General features: G+C 38.9%; 3 protein-coding genes across 3 annotated transcripts in view; 1 reads left to right on the top strand and 2 right to left on the bottom strand.

Annotated features, from left to right (window-relative positions):
- Positions 1 to 1,797: 1,797 nt before the first annotated feature.
- LOC128614798 (zinc finger protein 23-like) lies at positions 1,798 to 5,841 on the bottom strand. The gene is made up of 2 exons (XM_053636411.1): positions 5,691 to 5,841; positions 1,798 to 3,536 (listed from the first exon to the last, which is right to left on the bottom strand). Exon 2 carries the CDS (start codon positions 3,489 to 3,491, stop codon positions 2,556 to 2,558), a length of 936 nt encoding a protein of 311 aa, XP_053492386.1. The 5' UTR covers positions 3,492 to 3,536; positions 5,691 to 5,841; the 3' UTR covers positions 1,798 to 2,555.
- Positions 5,842 to 8,763: 2,922 nt separating this feature from the next.
- On the bottom strand, positions 8,764 to 12,501 carry LOC128614782 (zinc finger protein 501-like). Its single transcript, XM_053636390.1, has 2 exons — positions 12,127 to 12,501; positions 8,764 to 10,454 (listed from the first exon to the last, which is right to left on the bottom strand). The coding sequence occupies exon 2, from the start codon at positions 10,450 to 10,452 to the stop codon at positions 8,977 to 8,979; it is 1,476 nt and encodes a 491-aa protein (XP_053492365.1). The 5' UTR covers positions 10,453 to 10,454; positions 12,127 to 12,501; the 3' UTR covers positions 8,764 to 8,976.
- Positions 12,502 to 14,284: 1,783 nt separating this feature from the next.
- LOC128615114 (zinc finger protein 850-like) overlaps positions 14,285 to 18,621 on the top strand; it is a 39,830-nt gene continuing 35,493 nt past the window's right edge. Inside the window, exons 1-2 of the mRNA XM_053636971.1 lie at positions 14,285 to 14,435; positions 15,022 to 16,158. Of these exons, the coding sequence (XP_053492946.1) occupies positions 15,108 to 16,158 (1,051 nt within the window). The 5' untranslated portion in view covers positions 14,285 to 14,435; positions 15,022 to 15,107. The remainder of the gene's footprint in view (positions 14,436 to 15,021; positions 16,159 to 18,621) is intronic.

Below are 18,621 nucleotides of genomic sequence, written 5' to 3'. Positions count from 1 at the left end.
GCTGTTCTGGATGTCCTCCTACTGTCCCTTTTGTCTTCTGACCTCTAATGTCATTTCCTACATTTATACCTGTATTGCCAGAACCAGTGAGTATCTGAAAGCACCACAATGCTGTGCTTGGATTAGTCCCATACCCCCCCCCCCCCCCCCCAAAGTGTTGCTGATGCTGTTCCATATGGTGGAAAGCCAAAATTTTGTGCCGTACTAATAAATAAGCAGTATATTTGTGGTAAAGACTCATTATTTGCACTCCACTCTGTTCCTGTTAAACTTCTTATTACATTTATTTTCTTTGTGCATTTGGCTATTAGTTCACGAATGTGCATTGTAAAAGTTAACCTGGTATCCATCCTTACTCCCAGGCATCAGCTCATTCTCATACAACCTCAACTGAACTTCGGCAACTTTCTTTGTTCTGTCTTGTTTTTTGTAAAAAATAAATAAATAAATAAATAAAAATAATAAAAAAGATTAAATGGGTTTTGTTTACTGAAAGTCAGAATCCCGATGTTATTTTCAACTATAGTGATCGCATTCTTTTCATTCCTTTCTTAATTATCCTAACACACACATACAATGATTTACCTCTCCATGTCTTAACCTGTGTGAAAGTGTCATTTATTCATGATTAGGCTGCACACACTACCTTTAGCAGGACTATTCACTCTAACTTGGATAGTTCTTCCACAAAAGAAGTTTAAAATCCAGTTAGATATTTTCCCACCTATTTCCATTTGATCCAGTTTAATCAAAAGCCCTTCCTTCCACCTCCTTTCATGTGCTTTTTCAACATTAAAAAGAACACTGCTACGAGTCCCTCTTTGTTAACTTCCGACATCTGACGCTAGGAATAGCAACGAGCCAGTTAACAAAGGGAGACCAAATGAAATGAAACAATCACTGTTTGAATCACTGAACCAGTCCGTCTCTTCCCTGGTCAAATAGAGCCCCTAATCAGGATCAAAACAAGCAAGTTTTGCTAATATAGTTCCAGATAGCAAGCAGGTAAGCAGGCATTTAATAGGGTGTCAAAACAGTGTAAAAGGTTGACAGACATCTGTAAGAGCAATGCTGAATTTCTCAGCTGAAATATGAGACTGTAGTGTTTGCAGTAAAGATAGATGGTGCATGTTTTAGGCGGTTTGATAATGCACAAACACTGTAGATTTAACATAAAAACTGATGCTATTTTATATGTACAGTCCTCAGAAATCTCCTTTTTCATACCATGATATACTTCCACAAACTTGTGTTGTGAAGATCAGACTCTGCTGGATTCCTGTTCTTTAAATAAAACAGATCTCTCACTCACTCACTCCTGCCTCTAATCTCACCTTCACATTAACTGCTAATCCTAGAGGTGCACATACTTTTACCCCTCACAGATCTGTAATATCGGATCATTTTCCTCCATAAATAAATGACAGAGTATAATATTTTTGTCTCATGTGTTTAATTGTCTCTTTATCTACTTTTAGGACTTGTGTGAAAATCTGATTATGTTTATGCAGAAAGAAAGAAAATTATAAAGGGTTCACAAACTTTCAAGCACCACTGTAGGTTAACTGCTTGACTTCTTAGTTAGAAAGCCAAGTTCACTGATCTGATAGATAGCTGCGTAGCGGAGATGAAATGGGTGCTGCAAAGACAGAGCTCCTTGGACTAATTATCCCTTTCTAATTGCTTGTAACCACAACTGTGTTCTGTTGGCTTGGAAACGCGTGCGATTCAATAGTATGTAGTGAACGTCGTTATGAACACGTGGCTGATTCTGAAACCAAAATAAAGGGTGTGCTGTTAAAAATCACCGGAGTCTACAACGATGTTCTTGCAACTAGGAGGCTTATTTAAATTTCCATTGGTGGTGGTTGTTACAGTCTGTAAGCACAGCTCCGGAGCTTATGACCAAGCTTTTGACTGCAGTTAATATACTGTGTATAACTCCTTGTACAGTCATGTGAAAAAAGTACACCCCATGGAAGAATTTGTTTTTTTTGTTTGTTTGTTTATTTATTTTTTTTTTACATATTTGGACAAGCAAACATTTGATCCTCTTTGAAACAGTACCTATTAATAAAGGTGATACACTCCATCAAATGACATAAAATTGACATTTTGTAATAATTTTTTACAATTTAAATTAACAAAAAAAATCCAGATCAGTGACATGGAAAAAGCATGTACACCCCTACATATACTGCATCACACCTTCAAATGCATATAATGTGAATCAGGTGTTGAAGATTGGGTGCCTGTGGTCAGAACCTGCTTAGGGAGTGCAGGTGGAACCGGTATTATTTATACCCCTGTCATATCTAGTGTCTGGTGGTCCCTGTGTTAATGAGGTATGTGGCGTCATCATGCCAAGATCTCAAAAGAGTTCTGTAAGGCTTTCAGAAAAATGTTGGTTGGGGATGATTGCGCTGATGTTGCTGGAGATTGCAGAGGTAAGCAAAGCTACAACCACAAAGTGAGCAGCAATACGGCTTTTCTCCAGAGTGAACACGTTGGTGTTTTAGGAGATTACTCTGGTTACGAAAACGCTTCCCACATTGTTAGCAGTGATACGGTTTCTCTCCAGTGTGAATGCGTTGGTGTCGTTGGAGATGACTCTGGCAAGTAAAACTCTTCTCACACTGTGAACAGTAATACGGTTTTTCTCCCGTGTGAATGCGCTGATGTTGCTGGAGACTGTACTCTCGATTAAAACTCTTTCCACACTCTAAGCAGTGATATGGTTTCTCTCCTGTGTGAATGCCCTGATGTCGTTTGAGATAACTCTGGCAAGTAAAACTCTTCTCACAGTGTGAACAGTGATACGGTTTCTCTCCTGTGTGAATGCGCTGGTGCTGTTGGAGTTGACTCAGGCAAGTAAAACTCTTCCCACAGTGTGAGCAGTGATACGGTTTCTCTCCGGTGTGAATGTGCTCGTGTCGTTGGAGATGACTATGGCAAGTAAAACTCTTCTCACACTGTGAACAGTGATATGGTTTCTCTCCAGTGTGAACGCGTTGGTGTAATTGTAGACTGTCATCTCGAGTGAAACACTTTCCACACTCTAAGCAGTGATACGGTTTCTCTCCAGTGTGAATGCGCTGATGTCGTTTGAGATGACTATGGCAAGTAAAACTCTTCCCACACTGTGAACAGTGATACGGTTTCTCTCCTGTGTGAATGCGTTGGTGGTTATGGAGATGACTAAGGCAAGTAAAACTCTTCCCACACTGTGAACAGTGATACGGTTTCTCTCCTGTGTGAATCCGTTGGTGTTGTTTGAGATAACTCTTTTTACTGAAACTCTTCCCACACAATGAGCAGTGGTGAATTTCTTGTTTAATTGGTTTGGGAGAGGTGTTCATGTGGGAAATATCAGATGAGCTTTGGTGATGATTGGAGCTCTCTGAGGGTTCGACATCCTCACATTTAATTTCATCTGATTTCATCCCAGTTGGATCTCTTGATATTCTTGTGGAGGTAAACTTACACTGCATACGCAAGACAGCAGGAGAACACCTGCAACAGGACAGCAGTCATGCCTGGATCAGGAAAAAGACAAAGATGTCAGTGGTTCAATATTTTCAAAAAGTAAATCACATTGCTTTAATTTTAAGCTGAATTTAAGAGTTAAATAAGAACTTTCCTGTCTGGAACCTGACTTGTGCATTCTGGAGGGGATTTCGGAAGTGCAAAAGAGATTAGTCACTCAGGGCGAACAGTAGCTGCTAACTGTTGCTTGCTTGATGTTTCGTTGAAACCAGTTTTAGAATCGGCTGTCAGATAGGAGCTGTAACTGCGCTCCCTTGTTGCTATGAGCTGTTTACACGTTGCTAGATTAAACTGATTCAGTTATTCATATTAAGATTCTGTCAGGAGTTAGGGCTGCACGATTATGGCCAAAATGATAATCCCGATTATTTTGATCAATATTGAGAGCTCAATTATTCATTGATTTTAGGGACAACATATTTTTACTGCACTTTCACATTTAAATAAACAGACCGCTGCTTTCACCTCCATGTTGTGCTACATTCCTGCTAATGTACAAATCTTTGCATCAAATTTGACTGGTCCTTAAAGTGCATCATCTCGAAGAAGCAAAATATAAATAAAAAGATAATGTGATTAAGGTGTTTACATGAGTCGCTTTTAGAATACTCCTGTCATGTTCCCGTTTTACATGTTTTAGAACATAATTAGATTAACAGCCCGCGTCATTACATCACCATGCCACGCCCTCCGACATCCCTCCAGAATTTCACGCATCAACATACAGTTTGTCTTCGTTATGGTACTGTATACAGTTTTGGGTGTTTTTATTTAATTTTTTTATGAACGCTTTAAGTGCAGTTAATTATTTGTCATGCTGTACGTGTTAATAGACAACTGCTTGAAGCTGTGGGCTGCGTCCCAAACCGCGTACTTACCGTCTATATAGTAGCCGAGATACATGTATTTTTTCCCCACTACAGGCCTATAGTAGGAAAGTATGCGGTTTGGGACGCGGCCGAACTCTCTTGTTTGCCGTAAAACGTGAAACTCGTGTGTGATCAGGTCTTGTCGCAAAATGCGGTGAAAACTCTCACACGACGTTCATAATGTGATTAAGGTGTTTACATGTCTCTAATACACGTCCATAATGTGACTAAAACAGGAATACTGCACCTGTCTTAATTCAATTAGGGCTTACTTCGATGATGACCTGAATTAGATTAAGGTAAGTAAAAACTGCTGTTTACATGGTAGTTTCTTAATCAAAATATTGTCTTAATTGGATTAAGAGTGGATTATTGTTGTCCATGTAAATGCAGCTAATTTCTTTTAGGAGATTACACAACTTTAGGAGCACAGTTGAAGTTTAGTGTTTTTTGTTTTATTATTATTATTATTTTTTAGATATGGTAACGTTAATGTGCCACAATATAACACACAAGTAGGCATGAGAAAACTTGAGCTGGTCAATTATGACAGAATTTAGGAACACAGTGTGAGCCATGACACATTAATTTACTTTCTGATAAAATAAATGTAATATTTTCACTTAATTTTACAGACTGTATGCAAAAAACAAGCGTTAACCTGTTTACCTTGTAAACAAATACAATAAAGCTCAATGTTCAGTGTTTTAAGTCTGCTCCTCTTAAATATATTTAAAGCTACACTATTAGACATTTGCGTTCCCTCGCTAAACCTGTTGAGTTCGGTCAAACACTTGCTGTTTATTTTCCCGCTGGTAGTGGTTCACACAGCTCCGTAGGTTCACAATGGAGCGGTTCATAGAGTTTTATTTTGAAATTGGACTCAAATATAAAGAAATGCGGTCTGTGCTTAGTTCGAGGCATGGCTTTGACGTAAGTGAAAGACACCTGAAAAGGATATTACGCGAAAGAGCATTGTTTCGACGAAAAATTACCCAAGTGATGTTGTGAAGATACAAGCGCGAACCACCGCGCAGAACACCACAACAGGTAGGCTATATTTACGAGAGAACGCAAAAGCTTAGAATTGTTTTTCTCCCATCCCAAATTCTTTCCACCACCATGTCCGTTGAAGAGCTCCATAGGATAATTCAGAGCTAGGTATACGTTACATGTTTTGAATACACTCGGGGACTTCTTTACCTCCACGTCCTGTAACGCGCTCCTATCCGTGGATTATCGCTTACTAAACCAGCCTTACTTTAATGGACTTACCTTGATCTTTACAGCAGAACGCAGTTAACCTCCTCAAATACACCCACAACGGATCAGATGGAACTGTGGAGGTAAAACCCTGTCAGAAATATTTGAATGTAAAGATGATTAGTAGAGTCGGAGAGCTCAGATCATCAATCAGCAAAAGTGCCGCACGTCTTCTTCTATTTCTGTGAATGTGTGGCGGAACGCAACCTAGACGCTCACAGCGACACCTACTGGAGCATTGTATTAGTGCGCCTAATCACCATAACAACAGAAGGCTGTTTTGCTAATATAGCCCCGGCTAGCAAACAGGTACCGGTCCACTGGATCATATTAGTCGGTCGGAACCACTGCTGGTCCACATGCAGACCAAATTAACGCTGACTACTGAATAAATTATAATTAATTCATTAATGTATACATTAAATGCCTTTACCTAGTTTTATAGAATACAGTGCTTTTTATTTATTCATTCATTTATTTATTTTCGATGCAGTACAGTCACAGAGAGCAGAAAATCTACCATGTTTTCCAAATTCATATAAGCAATGTTTTTCATAATTCACTAGGAAAAGATTTAGTAATAATCACAGTAGAAAGCCACCACTGAAAGTTAAGCATTTAATAATTTATTTCTTGCAGCAGATCACATGATTTTTAAAAAATCCCCGAATTTAACTCAGCATTAAAATGAATAAGTTCACTAAATGAAATTCTAATTACTAAGTAATAGGCCCAAGTAGGGCTGCACGATTATGGCCAAAATGATAATCCCGATTATTTTGATCAATATTGAGATCTCGATTATTTATCACGATTATTCATTGATTTTTGCGACAACATATTTTATTGAACTTTCACATTTATTAAGTTTTCTCATGCCACAATATAACACACAAGTAGGCATGAGAAAACTTGAGCTGGTCAATTATGACAGAATTTAGGAACATAGTGTGAGCCATGAAAAATTCATTTACCTTCTGATAAACTAAATTTAATATTTTCACTTAATTTAACAGACTGTATGCAAAAAACAACTGTTTACCTGTTCACCTTGTAAACAAATACAATAAACATCAATGTTCAGTTTTTGAAGTCTGCTGCTCTTAAATATATTTAAAGCTACACTATTACACATTTTCCACTGTCATAGTTCTGGGCTGGAGTCAGTTCTCGAACCGCTCTGTGTATATTGTGTATATATCTGAATAATCTCATATAGGATGTGATTGGGTGAGTTCATTTACCCGTCAGATGCAAAGCACTTTTGTTTAATGGTGTTCATTAGGGACACACCGATCAGGATTTTTACAGCCGATACTGATCCAGATACCAATCTTTTTTTTGATTAAGCTTTAATCAGGAGGTCATAAACAGTTAAATTTAAGCTCTCTGCTCATGGTCACTGTTAATTGAATTAAAATAATAGCAATGAGAAATACTGTTGGTTAATTGATAAATAAACAAGTATAAAATATTTATTTTTAAATATCTTAAACAATAGAGAGTCCTAATTATAAGTAGACTAACACAAAAATGATCCATATTAGGAAAAAGGCTAATAGCTTTCTCAGGAAATAGCGAACTAAGCTTAATGTCAAATTGATATTAAATGCAACCCATAGTAATTAAACATTATTTCATTTCTCATTTTATTTATATTTTATGAAGTTATTATAATATCTATTTTTATATTAAATGATTTATTTATAACTAAGCACATTTTCTGTCTTTACATTTTAGTAGTTTTATTTTTGTTTATCAGTTTTAGATCAGTTCCCCAGTACAGTGTCCATGTCTGCTGATAATATTGTGTTTTGGTGGGAGATTAAATCAAAACATGGAAACTGGAGTTGACTTTTCTTGTGATATCTGGCAACCATGAGTTTAAATGGAGTGAATTAAAGTTAGTGAAGGAGAGCAGCATTGTACTGTATGTTTACAGACTGAACAGTTGCTACTCTTGATTATGACTGTTGAGGAATTATTTAATATAGGAGTTTGAATTAAACCCACCTTGTAGCGTTAGCATTATTATTAATTTATTCCACGCGAAGCTGCTGTGTCTACACGAGCAGGTGCAAGTTCAGCTCATTTTGCGGGATCAATAAAAGATGGCGGTTGTGAGATTGGGAAGTTGAAGCGAGAGATCGAGAAGTGTTACTCGTCATCATAATGGCTTCTCTGCAGTATTTACACACTTGTTCGGTTGACTGAGGAGATGAAAAGCAGTGTGAAAGTAACTGTTGCTCGGTGTAGATGCATTTTGGACTTCCTGTAGTTTTTAATCCCGATTGTATTATACAACTCTGAACAGGTCACTCGCACCGGTGCAAATAAATATTTAGTCACAGAGCCCTGAGTTTATCTGCAAAGTTTTTTCCCGTTCAGCGTGATGGTAGTGCCATTTAGCATCATGTTAATGTCATGATTTCTCCTTGCGCAAAGCGCTGGAGCTCGAAGCGAAACTGGCAGTTCGAGCGGTAAAATGCGAACATCCTTTCCGGGTTTTGGCAATACAAAATGACATCATCCATGCGCTGCTCTATGGTGATTGGCTGTAAGTTTAGGAAGCGCATGATTTGATCTGCAGCTGAGTTTTCTATGAGTGGAGGACGAACTTTAAACGTTAATATCGCAGTCGATCATGTTCATGTAATCCTGGGCAGCCAAAATCGTAATCGCGATCGATATACGATTAATTGTGCAGCCCTAGGCCTAAGTAACATTCTGTATTTCCCAGTCTACCTTATTCCCCTGCTTCTTAATATCCTTCATTATTAATTTTTTTTATAATAGTTAATTAATATGCGTGAAACCCCATAACTAAATGATGCACAGAAAATTAATTAATGCATCACTTCGTTGTGGGGTTTCACTCATACCTGCATGAAACCATTATATACCTTCACCCCATGATTTCCATCCATTTTCAATACCACTTAATCCAACACAGGGTCACGGGGGAACCTGGAGACTATCCCAGGGAACTCGGGGCACAAGGCAGGGCTATACATTATTTGAACTAACACCATGCAATCCTTCCAGGATTTTGCAATTGCAGAAATTAACGCAAAATCAGCAAAGGGAGGTATTATTGTTAAAAGATAGATAGAAGAGTGTTGGGTCTTGTCAGTTAATATTTATTTTATTCAATGCATTTTATAATGTATTCAAAGTCACAGAGAACATTTCCCCCATTCTGACGTTTGATGTGAACATTAACCGAAGCTCTTGGACTGTATCTGCACGATTTTATGTCTAAGCATTTAGAATAAAATTAGTTCATTCCCACAGTTTTTCATGAGAACTGCTGCATGTCCTCATTCTCAGCTGTGTGAACGCACTCGTGTCGCTGAAAGTTTCTGTACGTACTAAAACTCTTCCCACATTGCGAACACTTATAAACTTTCTCTCCAGTGTGAACAAACTGGTGATTTTTCAGATAACTTTTTTGACTGAAACGCTTCCCACAGAACAAGCAGTGATACGGCTTCTCTCCAGAGTGAACGCGCTGGTGTTTTAGGAGATTACTCTGGTTACGAAAACTCTTCCCACAGTCCGAGCAGTGATACGGTTTCTCTCCTGTGTGAATGCGCTGGTGTACGTGGAGAGTGTCCTCTCGATTAAAACTCTTCCCACACTCTGAGCACAGATACGGCTTTTCTCCTGAGTGAATGCGCTGGTGTTTTAGGAGATTACTCTGGTTACGAAAACTCTTCCCACACTGTGAGCAGTGATACGGTTTCTCTCCCGTGTGAATGCGCTGGTGTTGCTGGAAACTACTATGTCTAGTAAAACTCTTCCCACATGCTGAACAGTAATAGGGTTTCTGTCCCGTGTGAACGTGTTGGTGCTCTTGCAGAGCGTCCTCTCGATTAAAACTCTTCCCACACTCTAAACACCGATACGGCTTCTCTCCGGTGTGAATGCGCAGGTGTTGCTGGAGATTATTCTGTCTGTTAAAACTCATCCCGCAATGCGAACACTGATACGGTTTCTCTCCTTTGTGAATTTGCAGGTGTTGTATGAGATTACGTCTCTCGCTGAACCTCTTCTCACAGTGTGAGCACTGATACTTCTTCTCTCCGGTGTGAATGCGTTGGTGTTGCAGGAGACAACTCTGGCTAATAAAACGGTTACCGCACTGTGAGCAGTGATACGGCTTCTCCCCTGTGTGAATCCGTTGGTGAACTCTGAGGTCAGTTCCTTGAGTAAAACTCTTCCCACAGTCCGAACAGCGATACGGTTTATCTCCTGTGTGAATGCGCAGATGTTTCTGGAGGTTACTCTTTTGTGTAAAACACTTCCCACATCGTGAGCAGTGATATGGCTTCTCTCCGGTATGAACACGCCGGTGTTTTATGAGATCACCACTCTCAATAAAACTCTTCCCACACTGTGAGCAGTGATACGGCTTCTCTCCTGAGTGAATATGCTGGTGTCGCTGGAGACTACTCTGGCTAGAAAAATTCTTCCTACACAGTGAGCAGTGATAGGGATTCTCTCCTGTGTGAATGCGCTGGTGTTGTTTGAGAGTACTCTTTTGACTGAAACTCTTCCCACAGAGTGCGCAGGGGTGAATTTTCTTTTTGCCCTGAGAGGAGTTGGTGTGAAAAGTACCAGATGCTTTTTGGGGACTACTGGAGCTCTCGGTGGATTCCTGATTCTCACACACATCTGACTTCATCCTAGAAGGATCTCTGGATGTTCTTGCAGAGGTAAATTTAAGATGTGTAGGAAAGAGGACAGCAAGGGAAGACCGTACACCACTCATATCTGCATCAGGAAAAAAAATGTAAAATGATCAATGTTTTTATATTTCTAACACATAAACCACATTGCTTAATCTATAAACAACATTGCTTTCCTTTTTGGAAACTGACTAGTGTTATGGGGAAGGACTTCTCAGAAGTGTCAAGACGTCAGTAAGGAGGGTAAACCAAATATTGTTCCAGTAACATATCCAACTTAGCGTACATTCAGTTTCATTCGTGAGACAAAATCATCAGCCAAATGAATGCTAACCCTAACCTTAGTCCTTGCCCCACAACCTCCAGAGAACTCCTACAGAGAAACCTTGAGAGGAGCTAGATTCAAAAGGGAACCTATGTAACTTATATGACTTGCGTAACCACAACAACTTCAGAGCTAGTCAGCTTGCCTCCAAGCTGGCTGCAACTAACTCCGCCCCATTTTCAGATGTTGGGGATGATAAAGTTGACTTCAATTGCTAGGCCATTATCAGCCTAGAACAATCCGGACATGTCTGATGTCATAGCATCCTCATTCTCTTCTGATGAGGAACAGAAAGGATGAGTAGTAATTGGGTATAAGGACAAATCAGTTGAAGGACATGAGCCTTAGATTTGTTTGCAACTACTGAGCTGTTAATGCTTTGGGAGTTAAGTCAGATTTGACTCAGAATCCAAGCACACCGGTGTTGGCATTGCCAGAAAGTCAGCCTACGATGATATATGACACAGAGTCTTTAAGAAAGTCAATGCTGAGGCAGTTAGTGCATATCTGTTGGCTGTTTTCTGCTTCCCAAAGGTTTAGACACAGGCTGCATGACTGCAAGTCTTAGTTTATTGGGACAAAAAGATGCTTGTGAAGAAAACACACACACACACACACACACACACACACACACACACACACACACACTGATGTATAAGTGATGAGAGGATATGACAGCAGGTTATACTAAGCTTTTGGAGGACAGAACACCTGGAGCTCTGACTATAATCACAAGCTGCTAAACTGATAGCTCTATATGGTGTGAATGTTGACGAAGTGTAGAAGGAGAGAAAAAGAACGGGAAATACTCTCATTATAGGACTACATGAAGGTATTCTGGTCATTCTCACTGCTTCTGCCAGTTAGCACGGGTGAAATAAACAAGTTGCAAATACAGAAATTAAAACAATGTTGACTTTGTAATTTTAATGAAAACAAAAGAAACAGTATTTTAGAACCTTCCACCACTACCAGTTTGCTGAAACAATACATTATGAGGCTTGTATTTGATAATATTGCACAAGCTAGTGTCAGATACAACCAAGTGCTTTAATCAAATAAACCACTCTCACAGTCACGGATTCATTTCTAATGCCAACACAGTCTTTTAGGACCTATGTAAAAGTAACTGAATATTACTTTTACCTATAGTCAGATATGACCAAAAAGAAGAAGAAGAAGAAGAAGAAGAAGATTTAAATGAAAATCATGCTTTTGGTTCCATATTTCATTAAATTAGCTAGATTAGATAAAACATCTCTTTACAAAAAGATTCTTATTCCTGTGTCTGGTAATAGCTCCAGGATATCTAAAAAAATATGACCTGTCAGGGACCTGTCCCAGTCCTCTTCACATGAGCAGAACAGGCAGAAAGATTTCAATCTATAAGTAAATATACACCTAATAACCAGCCTTACTTTAATGAACTTACCTTGATCTTTAGAGCAGAACGCAGTTAACCTCCTCAAATACACCCACAACGGATCAGATGGAACTGTGGAGGTAAAACCCTGTCAGAAATATTTGAATGTAAAGATGATTAGTAGAGTCGGGGTGCTCAGCTCATCAATCAGCAAAACTGCCGCACGTCTTCTTCTATTTCTGTGAATGTGTGGCGGAACGCGACCTAGACGCTCACAGCGACACCTACTGGAGCATTGTATTAGCGCTTCTAATCACCACAACAACCGAAGGCGGTTTTGCTAATATAGCCCCATCTAGCAAGCAGGTTCCGGTCCACTGGATCATATTAGTCGGTCGGAACCACTGCTGGGCCACACACAGACCAAATTAACGCTGACTTCAATCAATCAATCAATTTTTATTTCTATAGCACATTTAAAAACAACACATGTTGACCAAATTGCTTCACATAACAGCAGAAACAGGTCATATACATGTAAATGTAGAAAATGCAATAAAAATATAATAAACAAATAAAAATATATGAAATAAGCACCCACGTAAATCACAGTTGAAAGCAAGTGAAAAAAATTGTCTTCTAATAATATTTAAAAAGATCGACTGATGTACAATTCAATTCAATTCACCTTAGTTTTGACACGTCACAGCAAACCAGTGACTACACTTCCCATCCTGCACTGCGGCCTACAAACATGGCCGCCATGGACTACACTTCTACAACACGTATAGAGCTTGTTATTGGGTTGATTAAACCTTCCCTAGAAATAAACAGACATTTATTTTACATCTGAATCCTGGTGTATGTGCACTGCCAGAAGGGTTACAGTCGTTCAGCAAATGAGGACAAGTTATAAAGCAGAGAAGGTAAATCACTTTCAAGGTAATTTGGTCACAAATGTATTTGCTGCCACTTGAAACTAAAAATTGCATAATTCTCAGTTCATAAAATACATATCTTGAGTAGATCTACATTATAGGATGTGACACTATACAGGAAGTCCCAAAAGTCTCCATACATTAACACTTTTTTAGCAAAATGTATTCCAAAATTTTTCATACTTCATTTAGGCTATATTATATATATTTTTTCAGATAGCCTTTAAGAAGGACATATTGAAATAATTTTCATGGCTGGACCAGGAAGCTGTAGCAAGGTTGCGATGGACTTTAACAGGAAACATGGCGAGTACATCACATACACCACACTGTCGTCAAACTTATTAACAAATTCAAAAAGACTGTAAGTGTTGCGGACCAAGCGAGAGGTGGACGTTCACGGACGTCCACTGACGAAGACACAACCGACGTGGTGCTGGTGTACATCGTCCCCTCCATATGTACGGAGACTTTTGGGACACACTATAGAAGTAGAACAGCACAAAGATGTTTTTCTTAATGTAGCTATGAAAAACATTATGCTTGTTTGAACTTTATAGAATACACAGAGTACCATTGTTCTCAGGCCTCGTACTTTAACGAACTCCTCCTAGAGATTTCATAAGATCGACATCATATTTGGTCAGTCTCATCTAAAGGCATTGACGATGATAAATTGCGAAGCGTTTAAGTTTTCGCTGCACGGCGTGGGCGTGGCAGACTCACACATTTCGATGTTTTGCCATGAAACAGGAAGTTGTTACAAGTCAAACATACAATGTCCATTCTGCTCCAAACTTCACAAGTTTGTTTAAAGTCCCGGCCTGAAGACATCAACATGCCAATGTTCAGTTATAGTCATAGTGCCACCTGCTGGCAACATGAATTGTCATGTTTTACACTAATTCAGACATACAATGTTCAATTTGCACCAAATGTCACATGTTTTGTACAAAACCTGGCCTGAGGCAATATACATGCCAGTATTCAGTTATAGTCATAGCGCCACCTGCTGGCAACAGGAAATTACTTGTTTTACTTTGTGATGCACTCCTAACAATATATAAGTGCTAAAAAAGTACTTAAAAAAGTGGAATGGCATTCCCCTGGCAGAGCAGCCCAAACGTGCACCCCGAGTGCCTGGTCATCGCTGCTTGTAGCTTTAATTTAGTTTTATTTTCCCTTTGATATCCGGTTCATGAGCGCTAATACAATGCTCCAGTAGGTGTCGCTGTGAGCGTCTAGGTCGCGTTCCGCCACACATTCACAGAAATAGAAGAAGACGTGCGGCACTTTTGCTGATTGATGATCTGAGCTCTCCGACTCTACTAATCATCTTTACATTCAAATATTTCTGACAGGGTTTTACCTCCACAGTTCCATCTGATCCGTTGTGGGTGTATTTGAGGAGGTTAACTGCGTTCTGCTGTAAATATCAAGGTAAGTTCAACTCGGCTAACAGTGGCTGAATCCTAAATGGATTTCTACTTCCTGTGCTAGTGCACTACACAGCCTATAAAATAGTGGTGTTTACACACTCTGTAGTGCACTATATATCCTATCAGGACTCATTTGGAACGCAGCCCTAGTGAAACCTTACAGTGTGCAGATAATTATTCATTAATTACTACATTGACGCTAATCATAATCGAGTTTCATTTTATTAATGTAAACGTTGATTGAGCGGCTTAAAATAATATAATTTGGTATTAGATTAGTTTTATATACCGATCAAGTTTAAATTGCTTTGTTTACATGTACAGAATTTAACAGACGCCCTTAAGGACTCACACAAGCGCTTTGGAGTCTCTACAAAAACACCTCCTCATGCTGGTTCACTCGGTCAGGGACTCAGAGCTCCATCACACTAACACCCTGTATTTCACTACACACTAACTCAATCATTTTATTCATGAAATCTAGGAAAGTTATTTTGTAGTTCTGATTTTCAGATGTATAGAATATAGCAAAATGGTTTATTTGGTTAAAATTTTAAATCAATAATTTTTGTCTTTCTCTGATGCAGATTTGAGGGGTGTCCTGTCTCCTCCAGTTGTCCTCTTTCCTACACATCATAACTTAACCTCCACAAGAATATCAAGCATTTCAACTATGATGAAGTCAGAAGAGATTAAATGTGAGGATCTGGAACCTGTGGAGAGCTGCAGTAGTGAACAAATCTCTGATACTTTCCACTCTAAGATCTCTGACAGACGAGTGCAGAAAAAGAATCACCACTGCTCAGTGTGTGGAAAGAGTTTTGATCGAGAGAGTTATCTCCGACAGCATCAGCGGATTCACACAGGAGAGAAGCCGTATCAGTGCTCACAATGTGGGAAGAAGTTTACTTGTCAGAGAAACCTCCAGCACATTCATGCAGGAGAGAAACTGTATCAGTGTTCACGTTGTGAGAAGAGGTTTAGTGAGACACGTCTTCTCATTAATCCCCTCCTAGTTTATACAGGACAGAAACCGTATCAGTGCTCAGAGTGTGGTATGAGTTTTACACAGAAGTGTCATCGCCAAAGACACCAACGCGTTCACACTGGAGAGAAACCGTTTCACTGCCTAGAGTGTGGGAAGAGTTTTACTCAAAAGTCTAGTCTCCATGTTCATCAGCGCATTCACACCGGAGAGAAACCGTATTACTGTCTAGACTGTGGGAAGAGTTTTTCACGAAAGGCTCATTTACAACAACACCAGCACGTTCACACGGGAGAGAAGCCGTATCGATGCTCCGAATGTGGGACGAAGTTTACCTGCCAGCGAGACTTCCAACGACACCAGCGCATTCACACTGGAGAGAAACCATATCAGTGTTCAGACTGTGGCAAGAGTTTTACGCGAAAGGCTCATTTACAACAACACCAACGCATTCACACTGGAGAGAAACCGTATTACTGTCTAGACTGTGGGAAGAGTTTTAGTCGTGAGGACACTCTCCAAATACACCAACGCGTTCACACTGGAGAGAAACCGTATTACTGCTCACAGTGTGCAAAGAATTTTACTACCCTGAGTGATCTCCGACAACACCAGCGTATTCACACTGGAGAGAAACCGTATCACTGTCTAGAGTGTGGGAAGAGTTTTACCCAAAAATCTAGTCTCCAAATACACCAACGCGTTCACACTGGAGAGAAACCTTATCACTGTTCACAGTGTACAAAGAATTTTACTAACCTGGGCAATCTCCGAAAACACCAACGCATTCACACTGGAGAGAAATTGTATCACTGATCGGAGATTGGGAAGAGTTTTAGGGGACACAGTAATTTTCAGCAACACAAGCATATTAGCAAAGCTGAAAATGAGGATATGATATAATTTTCAGCAAAGTTTGGGAATTAACTCGTTTTATTCCAAATGTTTATTTTATGTCAGATTAATCACTTTATCTAATGTTTTGGAATTTTTTGTTCATTCTTGCTAAAGTGTCCCCAAAAAGTATTTGAACATTAAGCCGCACTTAACCAATTTATGTATTTCAGTGCAGTAGAAAACAATATTTCAAACCAAGGGGCATTTATTTTAAAGAAAGATACCCCAAGCACACTTTTCAAGCAAAATTTTCTCCAAAAGTAGATTCTTTTTTTAAAATGAATACCAAAATTATAGATATACTGGTCATAACTAGACAAAAATAGTAAGTTGTACTGTATGTAGTAGAATGGGCAGTGGGGTTTCCATTGCTATGAAATTTTAGATGACTGCAAAATAAAATGTACTTTTCCAAACTATTTCAGGTAAAATAACAACAACAATAATAATAATTATAATAATAATAATAATAATAATAATTTTAAAAAAATTGGGCAAGTGGTAGCTCAGTGGTTCAGACAGTGCACTACTGATCAGAAGGTCATGAGTTCAAATCCCAGCACTGATGAGCTGCCACTGCTGGGCCCTTGAGCAAGGCTCATAACCCTCAACTTATCAGCTGTATAAGTGAGATAAATGTAAATTGTTCTGGATAATTGCCAAATGCTGTAAATGTAATAATTGTATTTTGAAGTTGGATATATTGAGATTGTAAGACTGTGGCAGAGCTGGAAAAACCAAAATAAAAACAAACATCAGCTGGGTGCACGCTATGTTTAATGCTGGAGTGATCGCCAGAATGTTCCGAGGAATTGTGCTCCGAGCTTCGGATATCAGCACAGAGCGTTAGTGTACTCAAGGGATGAAAGGTGTTTCTGCTGGGTATCGTTCTTCAGTTTCAGATTCTTCAGAAGCTGCCAAGTGTAACGGGTCAGAGGTGGCTTGCTTCTCTCTCTCTCTCTCTCTCTCTCTCTCTCTCTCTCTCTCTCTCTCTCTCTCTCTCTCTCTCTCTCTCTCTCTCTCTCTCTCTCTCTCACACACACACACACACACACACACACACACACACCCAACAAGCTGCAACACTACTTTCACCATACGCACTCCCACCTCACTTTGTAGTGTGAGTATAATAATTTAATATATTCCTGTATGTATTGTGTATACTGTGTCTGTATTCTCTGATAATGATGATGATTTTTTTTTTTAATTGATTTTTTTTTCTTTTTTTGTGAAACGGACTATCGTGAATCTGCCGATTTGGATTGGGGGAGTTGGAGTGTACTGTTGTCTTTATTTTTCTTTGTTTCTCGGTTGTGTTCTTGTGTTTTTCTGTTTGTTACACTAAAAGTATTTTTTTTTTAAACGAAAGAGTTGTGAAACATTTATGTATTTGTTAAATATATTGGTGATGAGTTTTGAGCAAATATAATTCAAAGATGAACAAAACTTTTTTTTCCCCCTTACATTTATTTTTGTTGTTTTAAAGTGCTGGTTATTTTGACTGTATGTTAACCTGTCATGAATCAGAGAACGAACTCTGACCACAGTTCCCAGCAGCCACTGTATCAATGTCACATGACCACCTGCACCTGATTCATGTTTCTGTTAGGAGCACTCAGGTATACAGCCACTGTTTGCACTGCATGCCTTGTCTTAGGTTTGTCTTTCCTTGCTTTTGTCTCTGTTGCCGTGTCCTGTTCTTTAGTTTTTCTTTCATCTTTGCCACAGTGTTTTGCCTCGTGGTCAGAGTGTTTTTGTATGGTTAATTTGTTCGTTATTAAAACTTAAAAAATCTGCACTTGCATCCGTCTCAGCTTCCAGTCGTGACATAACCAGTGGCGTTTAGAGCTGATCTGGGTTTTCTGTTTGTAATTTTGACCGGCTTAATCCTGTCTGGTGCCCGAATAATTCATTTAATTATTGATATAAATTGTTTTCCTGCGAGCCGCCACCGTTTCAAGACATTGACAAGATCATATCTGTTCTCAGATTCCTGTAATTCCATGACAGCGTGGTCACATAGATGTTATATTATTGAATAGAAACTAGAATAAATTGTGTTTTCTTCATTTGACCAGATATGAGAATATTTGTTAGAAACAAGAAGATAAAAATAAAGTTCCTCTCTCATGACAGTAGATCAGTGAAATTAAACAATTGTCATAACTGTAATGGTTTTTATAAATGAAATAACAAAAGGGATTTCTGATATTTTGCCAGAATAGCTGACAGACATAAATAATCTTTTTGTGGATCATTTACTTGAATTAGGAAGTGAGATATTAGGGAAATTAGGTGATCA

The sequence above is a fragment of the Ictalurus furcatus genome, chromosome 11, assembly GCF_023375685.1.
Source record: "Ictalurus furcatus strain D&B chromosome 11, Billie_1.0, whole genome shotgun sequence".
Classification (NCBI taxonomy): Eukaryota; Metazoa; Chordata; class Actinopteri; order Siluriformes; family Ictaluridae; genus Ictalurus; species Ictalurus furcatus.
Note: the sequence above shows the minus strand (reverse complement) of the source record. Positions and strands in the feature narration are given on the sequence as shown.